At 40.8% G+C, this 19,395-nt stretch overlaps 1 protein-coding gene across 3 annotated transcripts in view; it reads left to right on the top strand.

The window, feature by feature from the left end:
* The first annotated feature begins 6,079 nt into the window (after positions 1 to 6,079).
* Positions 6,080 to 19,395, top strand: part of EXOG (exo/endonuclease G) — a 28,917-nt gene continuing 15,601 nt past the window's right edge. For 2 of the 3 annotated variants that reach the window (XM_048951034.1, XM_048951033.1), the window contains exons 1-5: positions 6,080 to 6,343; positions 6,486 to 6,635; positions 8,912 to 9,051; positions 10,400 to 10,476; positions 13,345 to 13,459. In XM_048951034.1, the coding sequence (XP_048806991.1) occupies positions 6,139 to 6,343; positions 6,486 to 6,635; positions 8,912 to 9,051; positions 10,400 to 10,476; positions 13,345 to 13,459 (687 nt within the window). In that variant the 5' untranslated portion in view covers positions 6,080 to 6,138. The remainder of the gene's footprint in view (positions 6,344 to 6,485; positions 6,636 to 8,911; positions 9,052 to 10,399; positions 10,477 to 13,344; positions 13,460 to 19,395) is intronic. The other variant, XM_048951032.1, reaches the window with a different exon arrangement.

Below are 19,395 nucleotides of genomic sequence, written 5' to 3'. Positions count from 1 at the left end.
ATGTTATAAATTTCACTCCCTCTTCAGATTTTATTGATTTTATAATCAATGTACGATTTTGTTGTTGACCTTCTTCTCTCGTGTAGCGGTTTAGGTAAATATTAACCTTGAATATTGCAGGCAGTTCTGTCAATGTTAAAAATTTTCCATGACTTCAGGAGCCAGCATTCCCTTCTCTCTGGTCTAATCATAGAATCATAGACTATAGAATCATATCTATATAATAGAGGAAATCTAATGACCCTTAAGAACTTATTGCGCTGGCTGTGTTGGTTTCCCGGGTGAAGGAAGCTCACATTTTGAGGTTGGAAATAGCTAAAATTGCATTCTTGAGATGACAGAGCTGTGACTTGCTAATACGGTTGCATTAGTACAGCAAGGTTCATATTGAAATTTATGTGCATGAGAGAAGGCTACAAACCAGTCTAACCATCAGTGCAATGACATCTGCCTTACTCTTCTGTTGAAGGATTTTAGCTAGTCCTGATCATGGAGTTTTCTCTAGTGAAGACAAAAAGAAAAACACTTTTTATTTTGCCTCATTCTTTTGCTGAAATTCTCATACAGCATAAGCTATGTTAGGTCAAGTTACACCTATGGCAATGCCAAGGTCTTTGTGTTTACGTTTGTTTCAAAAAAAAAAAGGGATGTGAGTATCCCCCAGTAACTCCGTTGCATTACTTTGGTCCTTGTGATTCACTGCTGTTTCTGTTGAAGTTATTCATTTCAGCAGGAGCAGCACTGGGACCGCTCAGCAGTGTTGCTGGTGGGTACTTCCAGGTTGGCTGGATAGGCCTTTCCCATCAGGAACACTGATCTCCCTTAATATCACCCCATAGAAACTGGAGAGCTCAAATTCTGTTCCTCCTGGGCTGCTTTCTGGGCAGGCTGTCAGGATTTTCCTGTTTTGCAAGTGAAAGATGTGGTTTCACTTAGTATGGAAGAAACTCCTATTGCAGAGGAAGGAGCTGGTTGATAGCATTGTGACAGTGCTGTTGTTGCAGTCCTCTACAAGCCACGCTCCCCTTGAGAAGTATCTAAGCAGGAAGTGTCCCACAAACTATTATCACTTTTACATTCAGAATATTGTTTGGTAACATTGTAAATAAAATAGACTATATAATAGAGGAAAATAAGGACATTTTGACTTTTTTACTTTTGGAAATATATATATATATATTTTAGTTACATATACAAACAAAAAATTCTACATTGTGTGAGAATTCTTTTATACCACAAATTATTTTTGTAACGTCTAATATGTTTCTGCAGGGAAAAGGGAGAATGGCATGTGTACGCACAGCGAATAAATATATATATATAAAATGTTTAAATTAAATGTGCACTACATCAAAGTCTAGAGGATAGAACAAGTTTAGTGTGAGGAGCAAGTCTGGATGTACTTGGACACGCTTTGAGGGCGGCACTGACTGTTTAACAGGTTATCTTGCATGTCGCATCCCTTCTGCTAGAGATGCTTGTTGCTTTTCTATGACCATCTTCAGTTTAACCAGGAAGAGTGTTTTCATGCATTCGTGCACGTATCCGTGTGTGAGCAGTGTGTCTTGACATATGCTGTGATGCTGCAGTGAGTTGTGAAGGCAGGGTGTTAGGAATTTGTGGAGACCAAATAGGCAGATCTCACTCACTGCCGTATCCGTTTATAGCAGCTGCGTCTGCTGCCTTGACAATATGATCTGTAAGGAACTGTTGCCAGCAAAGTCTTGATAAAAGCATTTCCTAGAAGTTCCTTCTCTCTGAAGTGACACAAATAATCAGACTTCACCAGGACACTCAGATGTGTTTCCAATGGCAGATTTCACTGTTTGGGTTGGCAGCACTGAAAAAAGAAAAAGAGCACTGTCATGTCCGGAGTCCTACTTAGAGAAAGAGCATTCCTAATTTGTGTAGCCAAACTAAGGTATACTAAAAATATTAAAGAAAAATGCTGCAAATGTTTTCACGTGAGCTGACTTTTCCTGTTGGACCTAAAAATCACTCCAGTCTTTAGCTTTCCTAGTCTTGACAATACGGTGTCAGCAGGGTAAGAGTTACCGAAGAAAACTCAAAGCCAAGCAATGCACTGTGCTGCTTGGAAGCTTTTTTTGACAGTGTGCCTTCTGAAATTGGTGCTGAATGATTGAGAGCAGGCTCCTGCCATTGCTGAATCCTACTTCTGTGTTCTTGGTGAAGTCCTGGCCCTGTGGAAGCTTCCATCTAATTCAGTGGGACCATGAGTGTGTTTGTGTTCCTGGTCATTACCCTCATTCACTCACTCACTCACATGGGACTTCTTTTCTAATATAGTAGTTTTAGGATGAAGCTCTGTTCCCTGACTGAAGTAATAACCTCTGGGTAATCCTTTTTGTCGGGACACATCCACAGAAAGAGATCATGCTTGTGTTACGTCCATCCAGCTGTTCTGAAATGTAATGCTATTCTGTTGTGCCTTTATTTTTCCATGTAAAAGCAACTGCTGTAAGGTGTTTTCTTTTTTCTCCTTTAACTAGTTTTTATGTTTCTTTTTCTGTCTAACAAACAAACAAACAAACCAACCAACCAGTTTTCATTGCCCAGCTGTTATTTCTGGATGCAGTCTGTGATCCAGGTATTTCAAGAACCAATTACCTCAAACCTCATGTTAAACAGTGTTGCTATCTGGATTCTCCTTGATACTACAATATTGTAACATAACAAACAGGAACCTTGCTATGTATGGGTGTTTATATATATGTATCATATACATATATGCGTGTATGTGTTAGATATATATAAATGGAAAGTGATCCCCAAGGACTGAAGGAAAAAAGCAAAGCTTTTGTTTTCCAACATTGAAACCAAAAGGGAGCTTCTCTGAAGCTCTATAATGGCATTGTGCTGGATATGTATTGAAAAAGTGTTTTCTGGAAAGTGCTTCCTTTGTCAGCCTTTTTATTTCAGTATTTTAATGGGGCAGACGATGTGATTGGCCAGTTTTGAAGCAGAGGCTTCTTAATCTTTCCAATTGTTAAAAACCAATCAAACTCGGTATATAATATTCCAGTAAGGTTAGTATTGCAAAACCTGAGTATATTCTGGGAAGACTTTATTAGCTTTTGTTTTGGTGAAAGGGAGGGAACTGGCCAAACTTTACTCAACATTTCCAACGTTCTGAGGAACTGAAGTGTAACCAGAACCATCCTGGTCATTTAAAATCCTAATTCAGTAGTCACCGGCATTTCTGGATTGGCCCCCTCATTAAAAAATAAATACCAAATAAAAACCAGCAGCCGTGAGCAGGAGGAAGTTGGAGGAGTTGTAGCTTCTGAATGTGTGCTAAGCATCAGCACAATCTATTGGATAGCAGGAAACACGCTGGCAAGACCTGGGACCTATCTTTTTCCATCTTTTTACTTCTCCCAGTAACCTCATAAAAGCAGGCCTTCAACAGCAATGACTTGCTTAGACGAAACCTTCTAAAGCTTTTACAGCTGCTGGTGGTTTATGATTACCTTTGGAAAATTATGTACAAAAATATTAAGATCTCCCAGAAGAAGACCTTTTGCAATGCTGTTGGCCTTCCAGTGGAATAATACTGTGATGCAAAAGTTGATCTGTTAGTGATCAGAGTTGAAGGAGGTGGTTACTGCAAACTAAGTAACATTCTTGACCTCTATTCTATGCCATAAGTCCGCACAATGCCATTGTCAATCTACTCAAACTATCTGCTTATGAATTCTGCATGATCCTCATGATAGAGTTGAAAGCCTGATCTTTCACCTGTTAATATTTTCACATTTGTCCTTAAGTTTGACAAATTATATACTGTAAAGCTGACCTGAGTACAGTTTGATGTCAATTCTTGTGGAAAGAGCTTTCTGCATGTAACATTAGACACATACAGTTAAACAACACAGCATAGTACAAAACTCACCAGATAATGTTTTGGCACCAGCAGAAAGAAATCTCACCCTGACCATTTGTCATTTTAAACCATCTTATTGTAAGTTTTACCAGCTACTTCTAAATTTGTGCTTTATTTAAAGAAATAAAATAAAAATCCTAAGACTTGTCTAGCGTAGTGAAATATGTGTATATCAGTTTTAGGATAAATAGCTAAGTCTTATTACGCTGTGTTACTTAACTTGTATATATAGAGTATACATAAGAGTTTGCAGTAACCTGTTTCTCCAGGATTTCCAGTTTGAATGGGTTTAAACTCAAACTATGAGATTACGTCAATGATTTAGAAGATTGCAGAATAAACTGAGTGTAAAATACAGGAAGCTCTATCAGATGGTGAAATAATTTTTAAAGAGTCTTTTGGTCCTTGGCTCAAATTCAATAAGTACTGTTTGTATACCAAGATATGTGAAATGTAAATGTTGTAGGTTATATTTCACTCTTGTAGCTATGAAAACGTAGAACAGAGATAGCTTGTACTACTGAGTTAACAAAAGTTATACTAAAGTATCCTGTTAAAAAAGTATACAGAGAGGTAAGCTCATTGCTGTAACCCCTTTTGGACTGAAGTGTGCTGATTTTTATACGTATATTATATATATATATATATTCTGCAAAATAATATGTGTGTGTGTGTATATACATATAATGTACGTATAAAATGGCCTAATGCAGACATCCATTGTATTGCAGTTATGAAGTGAAGACATTTCGGAAAGAACATTGTATCATAGTTCATGAATTTGCAGTGGATCTTTGTTCCTTTTTACTGTGGTATTTTAGAAATGAGTCTCAAGTTTGAAATTAGATCTGCCAAGTTGGAGTTTCGCTGCTTCAGCTTTGCACTGGGCGTCCGAATAAACCAGTATGAATGTAGTATTTGCCCTGTGTGAAGCAGCTACACCCCAACAGATAGGAGGAAAAAAAAAAGAAAAGAAAAAAAAAAAAAAAAAAAAAAGGAAAAAAAAAAAAACTAGAAAGAACTATTTCAAGTTTATCTTTTTGTATATGAAAATAAACAATAAATTACAAACAATTGCTTCTGTTGTCACTGCGACGTTAAAGAATCATTGCTGTTTGGTAATAGCATTGACGTCAAGCTGAAGTATTTCCTTCTTATAGAAGGACTTCTCGATGTTTCAGTGGTGTCTGCTGCTAAATCACTGTAGAGGTCTCAGCCTCTCCTCGTGGTTTGCAAACCGCTCTGAAGGGCAGAAGGAATTAGCTCAGATAGCTGCTGCCTCTTGTAGCACTGTGTAAACAGTGCTTGCCATACCCAGGGAAGAGCAGTTCAAGCTGTATTGTCTGCATGCTAAGCTGTACTTTAAGCCCGTTCAACTACAGCTGGCAGTGATGGGAGTTAAGCTCAATGCCAGGACTTTGAATTCTAGTGTCTTCTGCCAGTTCTCAGCTAAGGGAGCTGGGACTGGAGCAGAGCTTCCACTCACCACCTCTAGGTATCCAAGAAGTTTCAGTTAGACAGAGGTGTCTAGATTTCGAAAAATATTGCAAGAAGTAATTCCAATTGAAGCCCAGCTGGCCTTCCCCCAGCACAAGATAGACACGGAGCTGTTTTATGGGTTCAGAGGAGGCCACAAGGATGCTCAGTGGCTGGAACACCTCTGCTATGAAGGAAGTTTGGGGAAGCTGGGCTTGTTCAACATGGAGAAGGCAAAGCCTCATTGCGGCTTTCCAGTATATGAAGGGTGCTGATGAGCAGGAGGGGAAGTAACTTTTTACACAGTCTGATTGGGACAGAACAAGGGGGAATGGCATTAAACAAAAAGAGAGGGAAATTAGGCAAGATATCAGGAGGAAATGCTTTGCTCGGGGCAGTGAGGCGCTGCTGCCCAGACACTGGCGGTGCTCGGGGCCAGGCAGCCTGAGCTGGTGGCAGGCAGCAGGGGCTGGAACTGGGTGGGTTTCAAGATCCCTTCCAACCAAACCATTCTATGATCCTTCAGGCAAGTGATGGTGGGAGTCCCAGCCATCATATATCGGCGGTTTCCATTGCTAAACTGGTCAGGTTTTTTCTGGGGAGGGATAGGGTGCTCATAGAAGAGGAAAACCTAGCACTAATCTGTTTAATTTCCTGCTGCGTTGTTCCTCCGCGTTATTTGCAGCTCTCGAGGAACTCCTTCTTCCCCTCGTTAGCAGCGCACTGCTGTAGCAGAGCGGAGCTGAGCTGACGCTGCCATGGCGGGCAGACAGAGGGCGCTGCAGCGCAGTACCGCCTCCATCCGTCCCTCCGACATGGCGGCCGTGCCCCGCCACCGCCGCTTCCTGGGCGGCTTCATCTGCGGGGCTGCGGCGGGAGCCGCCGCTTCGTGCTGGGCAGCGTGGCGGCTCCTGCGGAGCCAGAGCCAAGCGGAGCCGAGCCCCGAGCGAGCCCTGCCCGAGGGTAAGAGGTGTGGAGCGGCGCTCCTCGGCTGGTGGGGCTCGCCGCCCCTATCGGCGTTGCAGAGCCGTAGGGATGTGGCACGGAGGGACGTGGGCCCGGTGAGGTGGATTGGGTTTAAGTTTCTGTTTATTTTTCTCCTTAGAACCAGTAGAAGAGTCTCTGCTGGAAAAATACGGATTCCCTGAAGCTGGAACAGAGACCAGATGTTACACAAATCATGCGCTGTCTTATGACCAGGCCAAGCGGGTGCCTAGATGGGTGATTGAACATATTTCAAAACAGAAGATGCTGGGTACGTTGGTCTTTATTTCCTTTCACTTACAGAGGCTGGAATGAGATTTGCACTCTACAAAAAGTGGACCCAGGAACATGCTGGCAGAAAAAAAACCTGTAGTGATCTCTAGATATGGATTTTTCCATCCACTCGGGGTCCTACGAGAGGCAGTGGGCTTCTGGATGGGTGTCAGCTCCTTTACAGTGTTAAGGTTGATGTATATAGTGAAATTAAAAGAGATATAGCACTTTGTTTGCTTGTTTGCATTAGTCTGGTATTGTACATCAGTGTCCTGAGGCCTGCAAGACACGTTCAGCCCAAGGGCTGCATGTGAAAGGGAGTAATGAAGAAGAGATGGCAGTCGGTCTCAGGTGATGGCTTCAAGTTATGCCAGGGGATGTGCAGGCTGGAGATCATGAAATGTTTCTTCTCAGGAAGAGTGGCAATGCAGTGGCACAGGCTGCCCAGGGTGGTGGTGGAATCACCATCCCTGGAGGTGTTCCAAAACCAGAGATATGGCGCTGAGGAGCACGGGCCAGTGAGCGTGGTGAGAATGAGTAGATAGATAGATGAGATGATCTCGGTAGTCTCTTTCCACCTGAATGATTCTGTGGTTCTAAGAACTACAGCTTTCAGTGAGAATTTCTGTGAAAGTCAGAAAGCACCAGATCAACGTAGCTGTATGTATCAGCATAAGCAGTCTAGGACATGTTGCTGGCATGAAGCTTCCATCTGTTCAAAATGAATGCAAAGAAAAAGCTGAAAATTAAACTTTCTCATATGATTCAGACCTGCAAAGTTCAGTCTTGTTGCTTAACTCCATAGAGTTGCTTTCTTCCTTATCTCATGTAGTTAGTTCAGTGGGCCAGTCTGTGTCAACTGAGCTACTGCCCCACATGAGTCAATGCCTCTAATAGCTAGACAGTTTTGCCTATAGATCTTGAAGAGGTTTTCTCAGAATGGAAAGAAGAGATGAATGTGTGTTTGAGATGAAAATGGAGCAGAGGGCACCAACGGTTACAATTGTTCAAAGCCAGATAATGCATACCTACTCCCTGCAGTCATTACCTACTTCCCTGCAGTTCTGCTATGTTTTCTTATGTGCATTATCTAATACACTCTCCCTTGTTCTTTATGCAAGACAAATGCTCAGTGATTTTTGCTGTCAGAGCTGAATGAAATATGAATAGCATGCAGTCATTATAAATTAAGTTTATAGCATTAGTTCAGTCTTTATGCAGCAAATATTAATAATGGAGATAACTGTGTAATTGTAAAATGTTTTATGAAAGCAGTAGCTCTCTAAATATATCTTAATCATTGTCTTCAAATTACCTTTCAAAATTAAAATGGTGATCCTGAAAATATTTATGGCCAACCCCTAAGTAGCATCGATTCCACTTCTTTCTGAGAATAAAGCAGTAATTCCAGGCTTACTTTCAAGCAGGACTTAACAGTTGAATTGTTAAAATGCTTTCCAAGTGATCAGATGCAGCAAACAGCAAATTGAAGTTAAACATCATGAGGCATTCATCTCGAGATTTATATTTGATAACTATTGAATCTGAGATTTAGGGCATAACTCAATTTTGTATTTGCCACAAAAACATTCTGCTTTTAGATCATATGATGGAAAAAAAGAGAAGAAAAAAAAAAAAAGAGAGAAGTGGGAGCTTCCTTCTATCTCAAAAGATAGATGGCTTCAAAAGACTCGGGCATAGTCATTTTTGTGCATTTCATCCATCTATCTGGAGAGGCATCACAGGAATCCTGGAGAGGAACAGGAGAGCTCTTCTATGTATGTGAAGAAGAAATAACCTACTCAAAAGAACATTGTTAATTTCTTCAACTGTAACTTTCTTGAAACACAGCCATTTTCCTTCCTGGCTAGACTTGGAAGAAGAAGAAATGCTTGTAGTTTGCTCAGACATTGAAATGAAACTGGTGAGGGTCTGTGTATCTTTGCGGTCCTAAAGAGAGTTTCTATGTTGGTTTGTATCTTTAATGGTCTTACCTTTAATGTTCATCTGCCTTTATGATAAGGCTAAAGTATTTTGCTTTTGTTTATCTCTGTGAAACAGAAAGCATGTTAGTGAGTCTGTAGCAGGGGAAAAAGGGGAGAGAATGTAGAGCTGGAGCTGAGGTCCATGAGGAAAATCCTTCTCTTCAGTGTTTGAGGAGAAAAATACTTCATTTAGAATCAGTTCAAACTGGGTTGAGTCCTTAAATGTGGGTGGTGTGGGGAGATGTTTGTTGTTAACCTAATGATAACAATTGAGTGTGTTCTTCCTTAGGCAATGCAGACCGAAGGCACTGTAAATTCAGACCAGATCCTAACATCCCTCTGATGTTCAGTGCTGTCAATGAAGACTACCTTGGGAGCGGGTGGTCACGAGGACACATGGCACCAGCAGGAGATAACAAATTTTCAACAGTAGGAATTTTGTATTATTTTTTTTAAACCATGTTTGTTTTTTTTTTCCTCTCAGAAAGGGTCAAATGACCCTTAGAAGTGATGGATCGTGTTCTGTTTGCTGCTTGTTGGGAGTTGGAATATGGTCCCTGTTGAAACACAGGTCTCAACTTGGACTCTTCATAACCTGAGTGCTGTAGGATGCTCTTGTTGTACTTTGGGGGTCTAAATTGAGTGCCCTGATTGTCCTGTATTGATGTACCTCTCTGCACTGAATCAGACCTAGGTTAGCGTGTCTGGCAGAGATGATAAATGTTTAGTACTGTGTAGTGTTGAACAACTCTCCTCATCCTCTTGTATGTCACGTTGTCAGTGTAACAAAGGTGAGAACGTTCACCAGCCAAACCACAGAGGTGTCCTCTGAAGCTCAGGTTAAAGGGAGACGAGGAAAGATGACTTCATTCTGGCCAACAGGTTTTGAAGCATTTAAGACTAGATTGGGCAAAGCAAATGTACTGTTAAGTACTATCCCACATTGGCAAGAGGATTGACTGGATGATTTACAAAGCTTTTTCCTTTCTGGCAGTGTGCACAAGGTAAATTAGAACCTTCTTTTGCCATAGTTCTTTCAGTCTATAAAATGTCTTCACCTGCCGTTTGTTTGAGATGTAAGAAAGGCATGCCCTAATGCCTTGGCTGCCAAACAAAGCAGCTTGGATTTATTGGATCCTCTTGTGAAATGTGCCTAATGCAGGCAATTTGTCAATTAAGTAGCAGTTTGAATTTGTATTTCTGCTCTGCACTCTGGGGCACAGCAGCAGCACAGTGGCACGGGGTGAATGAAAGAACCACTCATTTTATTCCTCCTGGAAGTGTCCTTGTGTGGTTGTTCGTGATACCTGGGGAGTTCTAGCAGGTGAGCTAACTGCACAGAATGATCCTCCTCCTGGTTTGAAGTGCACTGACATAATACAGTCTTCCCAATACAAGCAGGGTTGTAAAATCTTAATTCCACAGCTCAGTCAATGCAGATAGTGTTTGCCTGTTCTGTCAGCCCCTTTGCTTTGATGAAGAATATCTGAAAAGCATTGACTAGCATAGAACCTATGAAGATTCTGGGTTAAGGTTGTGCATTGCTTTCTCCCATATTTTCTCATGTGTGTGTAGTTGAGCGCTCTTTTTTTGCTCTTAGGTTATGCACCTTTTAGTCCAAATCTGTTTTTCGAGTTATTTTGATTTTTTATTTTGTTTTTTTATGTTGATGTTAAGAATGAACTACATAGAAATGGTTTGTGATCCAGAAGCTTCTGAGATGTATTTGTAGCTCAGATGTTTGAATGAAATGATACTATTTTCTTTCTTTACGCAGAGAGCCATGGCTGAGACGTTTTATCTCTCTAACATTGTGCCTCAGAACTATGAAAATAATGCTGGATTTTGGAACAGGTGAGAAGTTGCTTGTAAGAGAAATAAGTGAAAAGCATTAGGCCAAAATGTTGTGTTTATAAGGCTTCCTCATATCAGAGTATTCTAAAGCATTTTATGGGCTATCTGGAGGGATCATGACAACCATCTCTGTGCGTTCAGAATAAAATTTATTCTGTCTGATGTGGGTGAAGTTATCAGGCAAGTTAAGCCTGGTAACTTAAACTTTCCTTAAGGAAAGCTCAGTGAAAGTGAGGAAGGGGTTTAAGATGTTCAGGTTTAGTTTTAATCTCTCTCCCCTCCCGTGCCCCCCTCAAAAGAAGCACTTCCAGTATCAGACTACAAGGACATTTGTTGACTTTGAATAGAAGGACTGAGTGCACCCTCCTGAGCTGTGACTGCTTGAGGTCACAGCTCAGGTGTTTGTTGGAATGCTGGCTTCCAAGTGGTGGTCAGGCAAAGTTCTCTGTGTCTCATGAACTCTGGCTGAATCAACTTTGGAATGCAGTGAGTGGAAGATGCATCTTTCTTTGTGTAAGATTTTTTTCTTTTCTTCCCCGGCGCAGAGACATTCCCACTCTAATAGAACTAGAAGGCATTCTGTGCTTCTTGTGTAGGACTTAGATGATAGTAAAGACTTGGAAACAGGAGAGAAAAACGATGAATTTTACAAGGTTTGCTCAAGGGAAGGTTAGCAAAATTATGTACAGCATTGTACTAAAAGTCTATTAAAAATGCGCCACTGTTAACAACACGCTGCATTCTGATTTTACAAGAATGCATATAAAATCATATGAGGCATTCAGTAAGGTTATGCTCTTTTATGGACAAATAAAATGCAATAACATTTTAAGAGATGTTTTTTGTATTATTTTAACACCCCAAATATTTGAGCATAACGTTTCCTTATACCAAAGCTGGGTGCTTGAACCAATTTAGGGCTGGAATCACTCTATTTCTCGTGAGCAAAATCGGTGCCTGATGAGGAAATAATGGGGAGCATTTCAGTATCTCCCCTGGCACTGTCATCCCCACAATTTAATCTGCTTCTAGCACCTTCTGCCAACACTGGTGCCTCATCCCCATGGTTTAAATCCACAAAGCAGGTATTTGTGCTGTTTGTTTTGCCAGTTGCTTTTTTTAATGCTGTGTGGTTTTAAGAATACTGTGCGTCACGTGCTGCATCCTTCCTGGCTTTAGTACTCTCTTCCTTTCTCTATTTTTAATTCCTTGCTTCTTGAATTGTCTTCTGAGGTGCAGACAGCTTAGTTAATCAGTCTGTTGCTTTTTGAAGTGGTGTGTGCCCTCCAGCCATGTGTTTTTGCTGCTTTTCCCCATTCCAGCTGTGATTCTTCTCTGAGTCTATGGTGAGTTGACTCTATTTACTAACCCAGTTAAGCTGAATCACTTTGGGTTGGTTACCTTTCTACAAGCTTAGAAGATTGGATCAGCTGGTGTGATGAATGCCACAGCAAATACGGAAGATGTATTAGGACTGTTTAGGTGGGGCAGGCAAGGGAAGCAGTAAGAAAGGAGAGAGAGCAGGACTTTGAGGAAGCTATCAGATAAGTAAGCTGTTTGATGATGTGGTCTAACTGCACCTCAGTATTTACTCCTCATTCTTTTCTTACCAGTAGCAGATTTCTTTCTATTGTAGTATTTCAATGTCATTTCCTGTCTTGAGTGCATTTTCGTGATCACTGTTGTCTGATCTCTGTCCCTGCTGCTGCTAACACAGTCTGTTCCCTTGTTGCATTTATTCCCCTTCTTCCCTTATGCCAGGTGGTGTTTGTATTGCCACGTGATCAGGCAGCCAGGAGAGCTGGGTGCTTGGAAGCAAAGCTGATGACAGCAGAAAAAATGTAGCTTGTGGTCAGTGCTTTGGCTCATCATATGGCAGTTCCCTATCACAGAGGAAGGAGGGTGTCATTCCTGCTCATTCTGCTTTGTGTGAATTCAGTTAACTCACTATCTGGTTTTACTGAGAGTTATGAAGAGATGAGGAGTGCTGAAGGTGGCCCCAAGTGATAGGTATGAAGAACAGGAGGGAGAAGGAGATGAAACTCTCTTAACGTGACTTGTGTGGTGTTTAGGATGTTAGATCAAAGTGAGGCTATAACCTCCCATTTTATAAAATACAGTGGGATCTAGAAGCACCTTTTTATTTGGAGGATAAATTATAATACAAATTAGCTAGTTTAGAAAACAAAAACGATGTTACTGTTTCAGGAAAAACTATTTAATTTTTAATCAGTTTTATGCAAAAAGCATTAAGTAGACTTAGCAAAAAATATCAGGAGGGAATTTTCGTAAGTTCTTTGGAGCGGGTCCAGAGGAGGGCCACTAAGATGATCAGGGGGCTGGAGCATCTCTCCTATGATGAAAGGTTGAACTGAGCTTGTTTAGCTTGGAGAAGAGAAGGCTCTGGGAAGACCTCATTGTGGCCGTTCAGTACTTGAAGGGAGAGTATAAACAGGAGGAGGAACAGCTGTTCATAAGGGTGGATGGTGATAGGACAAGGGGGAATGGCTTTAAACTGAGACAGGGGAGGTTTAGGTTGGATATTAGGAGGAAGTTTTTCACACAGAGGGTGGTGAGGCACTGGAACAGGTTGCCCAAGGAGGCTGTGGATGCCCCATCCCTGGAGGCATTCAAGGCCAGGCTGGATGTGGCTCTGGGCAGCCTGGTCTGCTGGTTGGTGACCCTGCACACAGCAGGGGGTTGGAACTGGATGAGCATTGTGGTCCTTTTCAACCCAGGCTATTCTATGAGTCTACAGAAAGAACTGTCTGTGGCAGGGCATTGATTCCTTAAGGGGATCACACCAATCCAGTCATGTGGTAGAACCGTTTGAACTAAGAATCTCACGATTTAACAAATGTGTTTCAGAATGGAAATGTATTGTCGGGAATTGACGGAAAGATTTGAGGATGTTTGGGTGGTTTCTGGACCTCTGACCTTGCCTCAAACAAATGACGATGGGAAGAAGCGTGTTACATACCAGGTAGGTACATATGCTGCTGGGTTAACAGTGATTACAAAACGCATGTGACCCACAAAAAAACAGTTTCAGAAACAGTTGCTTGCTGATACCCCATATGCATCACTTTAAATCTCAGCTGCAAAGACCCATCTAGGAATATCAGCATCAATTACAAGACCTCATTCATTTGGGAGGCATTAGGTGAATACGGTGTAACTGCTGATCCTGAATATTAGTACCTTCCCATTTTTATTACTTGCTTTGAATACTCTGAAGATCTGCATTTCATCATGCACAGACTCTAGAAACCATCGCTGACAGACAAATAGGAGAAGCTATCATGTTGAGAGGTGAATTTATTGTTACTTGTCTTGATTTAATCCTTATGAGCATGTGTTCACACATCTGAGGGATCTGAGCATAGTAAGGTTTTGAAAGGACCTTACTACACTCTTCTGCCCCTATGTAATGACATATTGTTGTTTTCAGTTGTTAAATACTAGCATAATGCAAATAATAAATACAGTATTTTGCACCTCTTGAAGAAACACTTTGCCTTGAAAATAAGTATTCAGATTAACCTCAGCTTCAGCTTGCAAGTGATGCAACTGTCCAGCCCATTCCCTTAGGAGTAGCTTGCTTCTATAACAAAAAAACAAACAAAAAAAGCAAAAAATAACAACCCTGTTTCAAAGGCAAGTGAGAGTTGCAAAAGGGAGAGATGTTGATATTTTAATGGTGGCTTGTTAAGCTCTAAGATTTAGGCACTGTTTCTCCAGTATATATGTACAGCTGATTTCTGTTTGACTGAGCTTGGAACACAGTTGGGGAAGAATCTAATTTTTAGTGGTCACTTTTATGTTTTTCTTTTTTTATTTAAAATCTATCCCATGTATCACCCACACGTCTATAACCTTGACTGTGATGAAATCACAACTTTGGTTTTTGTTTTGTTGCAGTGGTTGTCTATTTATTTATTTATATATTGGCTGGCTGGCTTGCTTGTTTCTTTCCCAAGCAGTCGTATGTTATGCACATAAAAGTACAGTGGTGATAATGCACCTTTTTCATACCTGGTGGCAGTTCCAAACTCCAGCTCTTGCTGCAGCCATGTGAGGAAAATGACAACTGTGCTCACTGTCAAGTGGATAATAAGTAGTAGTTAGGGGCCATGTTCGATGTCATGGTATAAGTTACTGGCAAAGCTGACTTCAGTCTGGCTTTGGTTCCTTGCCACCTAAAGGAGAGCATGTTGATTTTGCTACTGCCTGTGATACTTAGTGGTCCTTGACCTTGTTTGCACACGTTGGTTGTCACATCCTTCCAGAAGGTGCTTGATTAACTAGTGCAACAGAGAACCATCCTTATCCGATTTTTTTTCTTTGGGTTTTGGCCTTTTTTTTTTTTCTACTGCTGTTGAAAGATGCATCAGTGCACAAAGGAGCTGAGTGCATGCTGGTAACAGAACGTGGCAGAAGCACACGAGGGAGATGTTCTCTTTCAGCAACGTTGAGCTGAGCATTTGGTTAGGTGTTGCATGGAATGGTACCCTAAGAATTCCCCAGAGTTACACAGAGCTTGCTGGAATTGTCTCCCTTGAAGTTGTCAGGGTATTGCATTTATTTTTATCCTTAAAAATGCATATTAGTGTTACACTGCGCTGAAAATCCTGAGCTGGAAATGTTATAGCTGAAAATGATTTTCCAGGAAGCAGTTGAATCATTTATCAACTGCACCTATGTACTGATTCGATTTAATCTCAGTCATCTTCCTTTAATTTTTCTCTGTAGAAAGTGTTTACTGAGGTTACATTCTCTGAAAAATGATCGTGGCTCCACATTTTGGTTTTGAAATGTAAATGTTAGTGTTCTGCAGGTAGAAATAAGGGCAAGCACTGCATCTTACTGCCTTTATTCACAGTAACTTGATACTGTGATAGCAGAGGCACAAAATGTCCTTGCTGCTTTGATTATCGTACCGTTCTGTTCTTGTCTTCATCATCTCTGGGTTTGATGACAACTCTGATCTTTTATGAATGTTTTATCAGTTTTGGTTTTAATATAAACTACGAAGTGAAGTTCAGCGTGGAATTGAAATCGGTGGAATGATCAGATTTGTGTTTTCATTCCGCCATTTGGCCACGTTCATAAATCCTTCAGTCATCTCCCTAGGATGAAATTCATTCTTTAGAATGACTTGTGTTTGAGCTGTATTTAAGAACAGACAGTGCTGCCCACAGGTGGAATGTTAGATTTTTTTGGGGGGGTGTTATGTGTGTGTGTGGGGTGTTGTATTAAAGGCTCCATTATTTGGGTTGGACCCTCTTGGAGTGCACTCCTAAGCATAAATAAATACAGACTGAGAATTGTTTTGTTACTTTGAAATCTCTTCATGGCATAACTTCCTTTGTTTGCCAGAGGAGTTCTCTTTTAGGAAGAGTTCAGAGTGGAAAGGCATGTTTTGGTGGGTTTTTTTCCTCTCTGTATCATCATGAACTCTAAGAAGAGCGAGCATAACCTGTCAGAGCACTGGAGAGAAGTTCTTTTCAAACATATCTCAGGTGTAATTGTCATTGATTTTGGTAGTCTGCCCCAAACCAAGAATCCTTGAGTGTTTCAGCAGAACAGGAAGGGAACACAGCTCTTAGACATCATTCAGGAGTGAACTGTATTGGATTCAAACAAAGGACTTAGAAAAGGAAGGCTTTTAGTCCTCATCCTTTCAGCTTATGAAGCCGATATGGGAAGGTGTCCTTCTTCTTTGTATGTGCTGTTTAAGGAAAGTGCTGTGGTGTACGTGAAAGTGCTGAAATTCACAACGTATAATCTGTTGATGTAACTTAAGGCTGAGCTCCTTTCTGATGTTTTTCTCCTCCTTCAGGACCAGACCTGTGGAAAAAAGAAAACTACAGTGAATGTTTGCATTGATTTGTTTCAGATCCTCTGTTCAATTGCAGTTTCCTTGTTTTTGGCTAAAGAAGTGAGGAAATACGTATCCGTGGCTTTACAGGCTGGTGTTTTTCTCATCAGACATCCAAAAAAGTTATTTTTAGATCACTATAGAGGAAAAACAGAGCATCGGCCATGGCACTGTTCCCAGTTCCTGCTTGGACTCTGGTACCATTTGCTGTTTAATTCCAGAAAGGGAATTAACCTTGAACTCCTTAGATGCCAGCGTTGTTCTATCTATTGGCTGAACTTGCTGTATCCTCAGATATGTTCTGTCATTTCATCTGTCATTTCATCTGTCTCCAGCAGTGGCTTTTATTGCATAGAGTAGATGGATGACCGTGCTTGGTATCTGAAAAATACATTTTTGAGAATATATGTAAAATAGAATGCCAACAGGAAAAATCTGTTCTGTGTCATTTGAGAGGCAGATGCAGGTTTTTTCATCTTTGTCCGGATCAAAATCAAAACGACAGCATCTCATTTTATACATTATTCTTCCCCAGTGACTGTCACTTCAGTGATTTTTCTCTGTCAGCAGATTTGGAGTTTGAAATACAGATTTTTGCAGTGATTCTACTGGGTCATGCTCAACTCCTTACCCTCTTCTCCCCCTGTGCCGTCACAGTAAACAGTAAGAAAGGTTTTGCGATGCTTGACGAGGGAAAGTACTGTTTATGTGTTTATTGTTTGAAGAAGACATTTTCTCCTACTTAGTGATATCCTGAGCTCATGTTAATTTTCAAAATGGAATAATTGCTTTCCTAGGTTGGGCAGGGGTTGCATAGCAGATATACCAGAAGGTACACGTACTTGTCACCTACTGCTGTAGCAAGTAAGTCCCTGGGAAACACAGTGCTGCTCTCAAATAGAAGGTGGTACTTGGTGGTTTTCCCTAGTCAGGAAGTAGCAGAGATTCTCTTCTAGCTGACATAGCATGAGAGAAGCAATTTTTGTTAAAGCTGGAAATAAGCCTGGGGACTGTTGCTATTTGTTGGCTGATCCAAATGGACTCAGGGCTGCACAGACCCCCTATGGATGTAGGCCTGGTACAAACATCCCATAAAACTTAAAGGCCTAGATCTTAGATCAGCTGGTGTCAGTGACTAGAGCTCTGTCAGCCCTAAATTTAGACATGATGTACAAGTGAAAATAATAGACACTGGGTTAAGATGGGAGGAGCAGAGACACCAAAGGTGCAGGATATATTTATGGGCTTGCTTTTATTTAGCACTGTACCCCTCCTGAAGGTTCTTTGGTTATAGGAAGAGCATGGTGATAGGGGCTACAGTGGGTTGGGTATTAATTCATGTTAAGTGTAACCTAAATGGAGTGTGTGGGAGCAGTAGTCTGTCATCATGTAAATATGGCATTGGAATGCCTATATACACACTCTACTTAAAAAAGGAAAAAAGTGGGGATGTCTTTCAATGCTGTTATTAGGCACAGCTTTTCTTTTCCTTCCAATCTCTTGTCTCTTTTTCCTTCCTTTTTGAGATTGCTGAGTGATTTGGCAGTGGCAGTCAGAGCAGCTATAACAAGTTTTCCTGAAATGCATTTGGGGAACTTGGCTGTGAATTTCTGTAGCAGTTTGTTAATGTGTTTTGTTTTTTTTTAATCTGTGTTTTCTGTATTACTGGGACTGCTTTCATACCTCTCAATTCTTCTCAATGCTATCTGATGAAGTTTCATCACATATTGAGGAAAAAACACTTATCAACAGAATCAGTGCTGCCTAACACAAATCCAGAATGAATCAGAGTGAAGGCAGTTAATGCTGCAGCAACAATCAACTAAGCAGAATTACACTGTTAGCAAAGGGATTTTTTTTTTACATTGCTTGATAGTCAATCTGTCTCTATACAGAATTTAATAGCAATTTTTAGTAAAGCTCCTGTTTGTCAAATCTGAGGTGGTATCAGCAGCAATGATACTTCACCTACAACAAAACATGTGATGGGTCTGGTCAGTATCATGCCATAAGTTACAGCTGAAACAGAGCAAATCTTTATTCAGAGAGAGCTGCAGTTTTATTTGGGATGATGGAACGATGCCCTTGAAATTTTACTCCAAGGAATGTGACAGAATCTTAATTTTGTTAATGGCCAGGTGCAGTGTTCTGTGGGGAATTGGGTGTTTGCTTGTTTCCAGCCTTGTGGTATGGTGGCTTTGTTCTAAACTCTGGTCATTATGCAGAGAGTTTAGAGTGCAGAGGGAATTTTTGGAGCTATCACTTTAATGCATTTGATGTTGGGATGCTCTGATGCAACTCCTCTTCCATGTGTGCTGGCAGTTAAATCATGCTTGAGTGTGATTTCTGTTTACCAGGTTCTACAGGAATCTCAGATAATTGCCAACCCAGTGCTGGCACTCACTGATAAAAGACAAATCCCTTTGGCTAATTTTCTTCGTGGCTGATTTTCGTTCTGTAGTCGCTAGGTGGCAAAATACTACTTGGAAATTCGTGAGTCCTTTCTTTTAAAAGAAGATAGCTGCCCAGAGTGGTAAGAAACTTGTAACAAGTGCAGTATACAAGGAAAATAAGGCAACTTTTGTTTTAGGATTCCTAATAAGAGCAACGATTCTGCTCTTCTTATAAGTATTCTGTTATTAAACTGTTCATGTAAAATGGAAGTTACTTTCCCATAAAACCCAAACTATCACTTTTAGGGACTGCTTCCTCCTGTCTGATTGCCCCCGTGAAAGTGACATTATTTAGTGCCCTAAGCTTAAATTATGTCTTTGGCAAATGACTTCATGCTTCATTGTGTTACCTTAGCACTTTGCAAATATCAGATTTGTCCTTCCAGTTTAAAAAACACAGGCCTGAACAGTTAAATGGTTTGGTCAAAATTATGCAGAAAGCCAGTCTTAGGAAGAATCCCCATCGAGAGACTGAAGCGTGAGACTGAATTTACCAAAGCTTACTGAATTCTCTCTGTTCTGAGAAATCTTGTTGCTTCTGTCTTAATCTTTGTCGGTCCCTGTGAGCTCCTTAAGTCTGCAGAA

The sequence above is a fragment of the Lagopus muta genome, chromosome 7 (assembly GCF_023343835.1).
Source record: "Lagopus muta isolate bLagMut1 chromosome 7, bLagMut1 primary, whole genome shotgun sequence".
In the NCBI taxonomy this organism is placed as follows: Eukaryota; Metazoa; Chordata; class Aves; order Galliformes; family Phasianidae; genus Lagopus; species Lagopus muta.
Note: the sequence above shows the minus strand (reverse complement) of the source record. Positions and strands in the feature narration are given on the sequence as shown.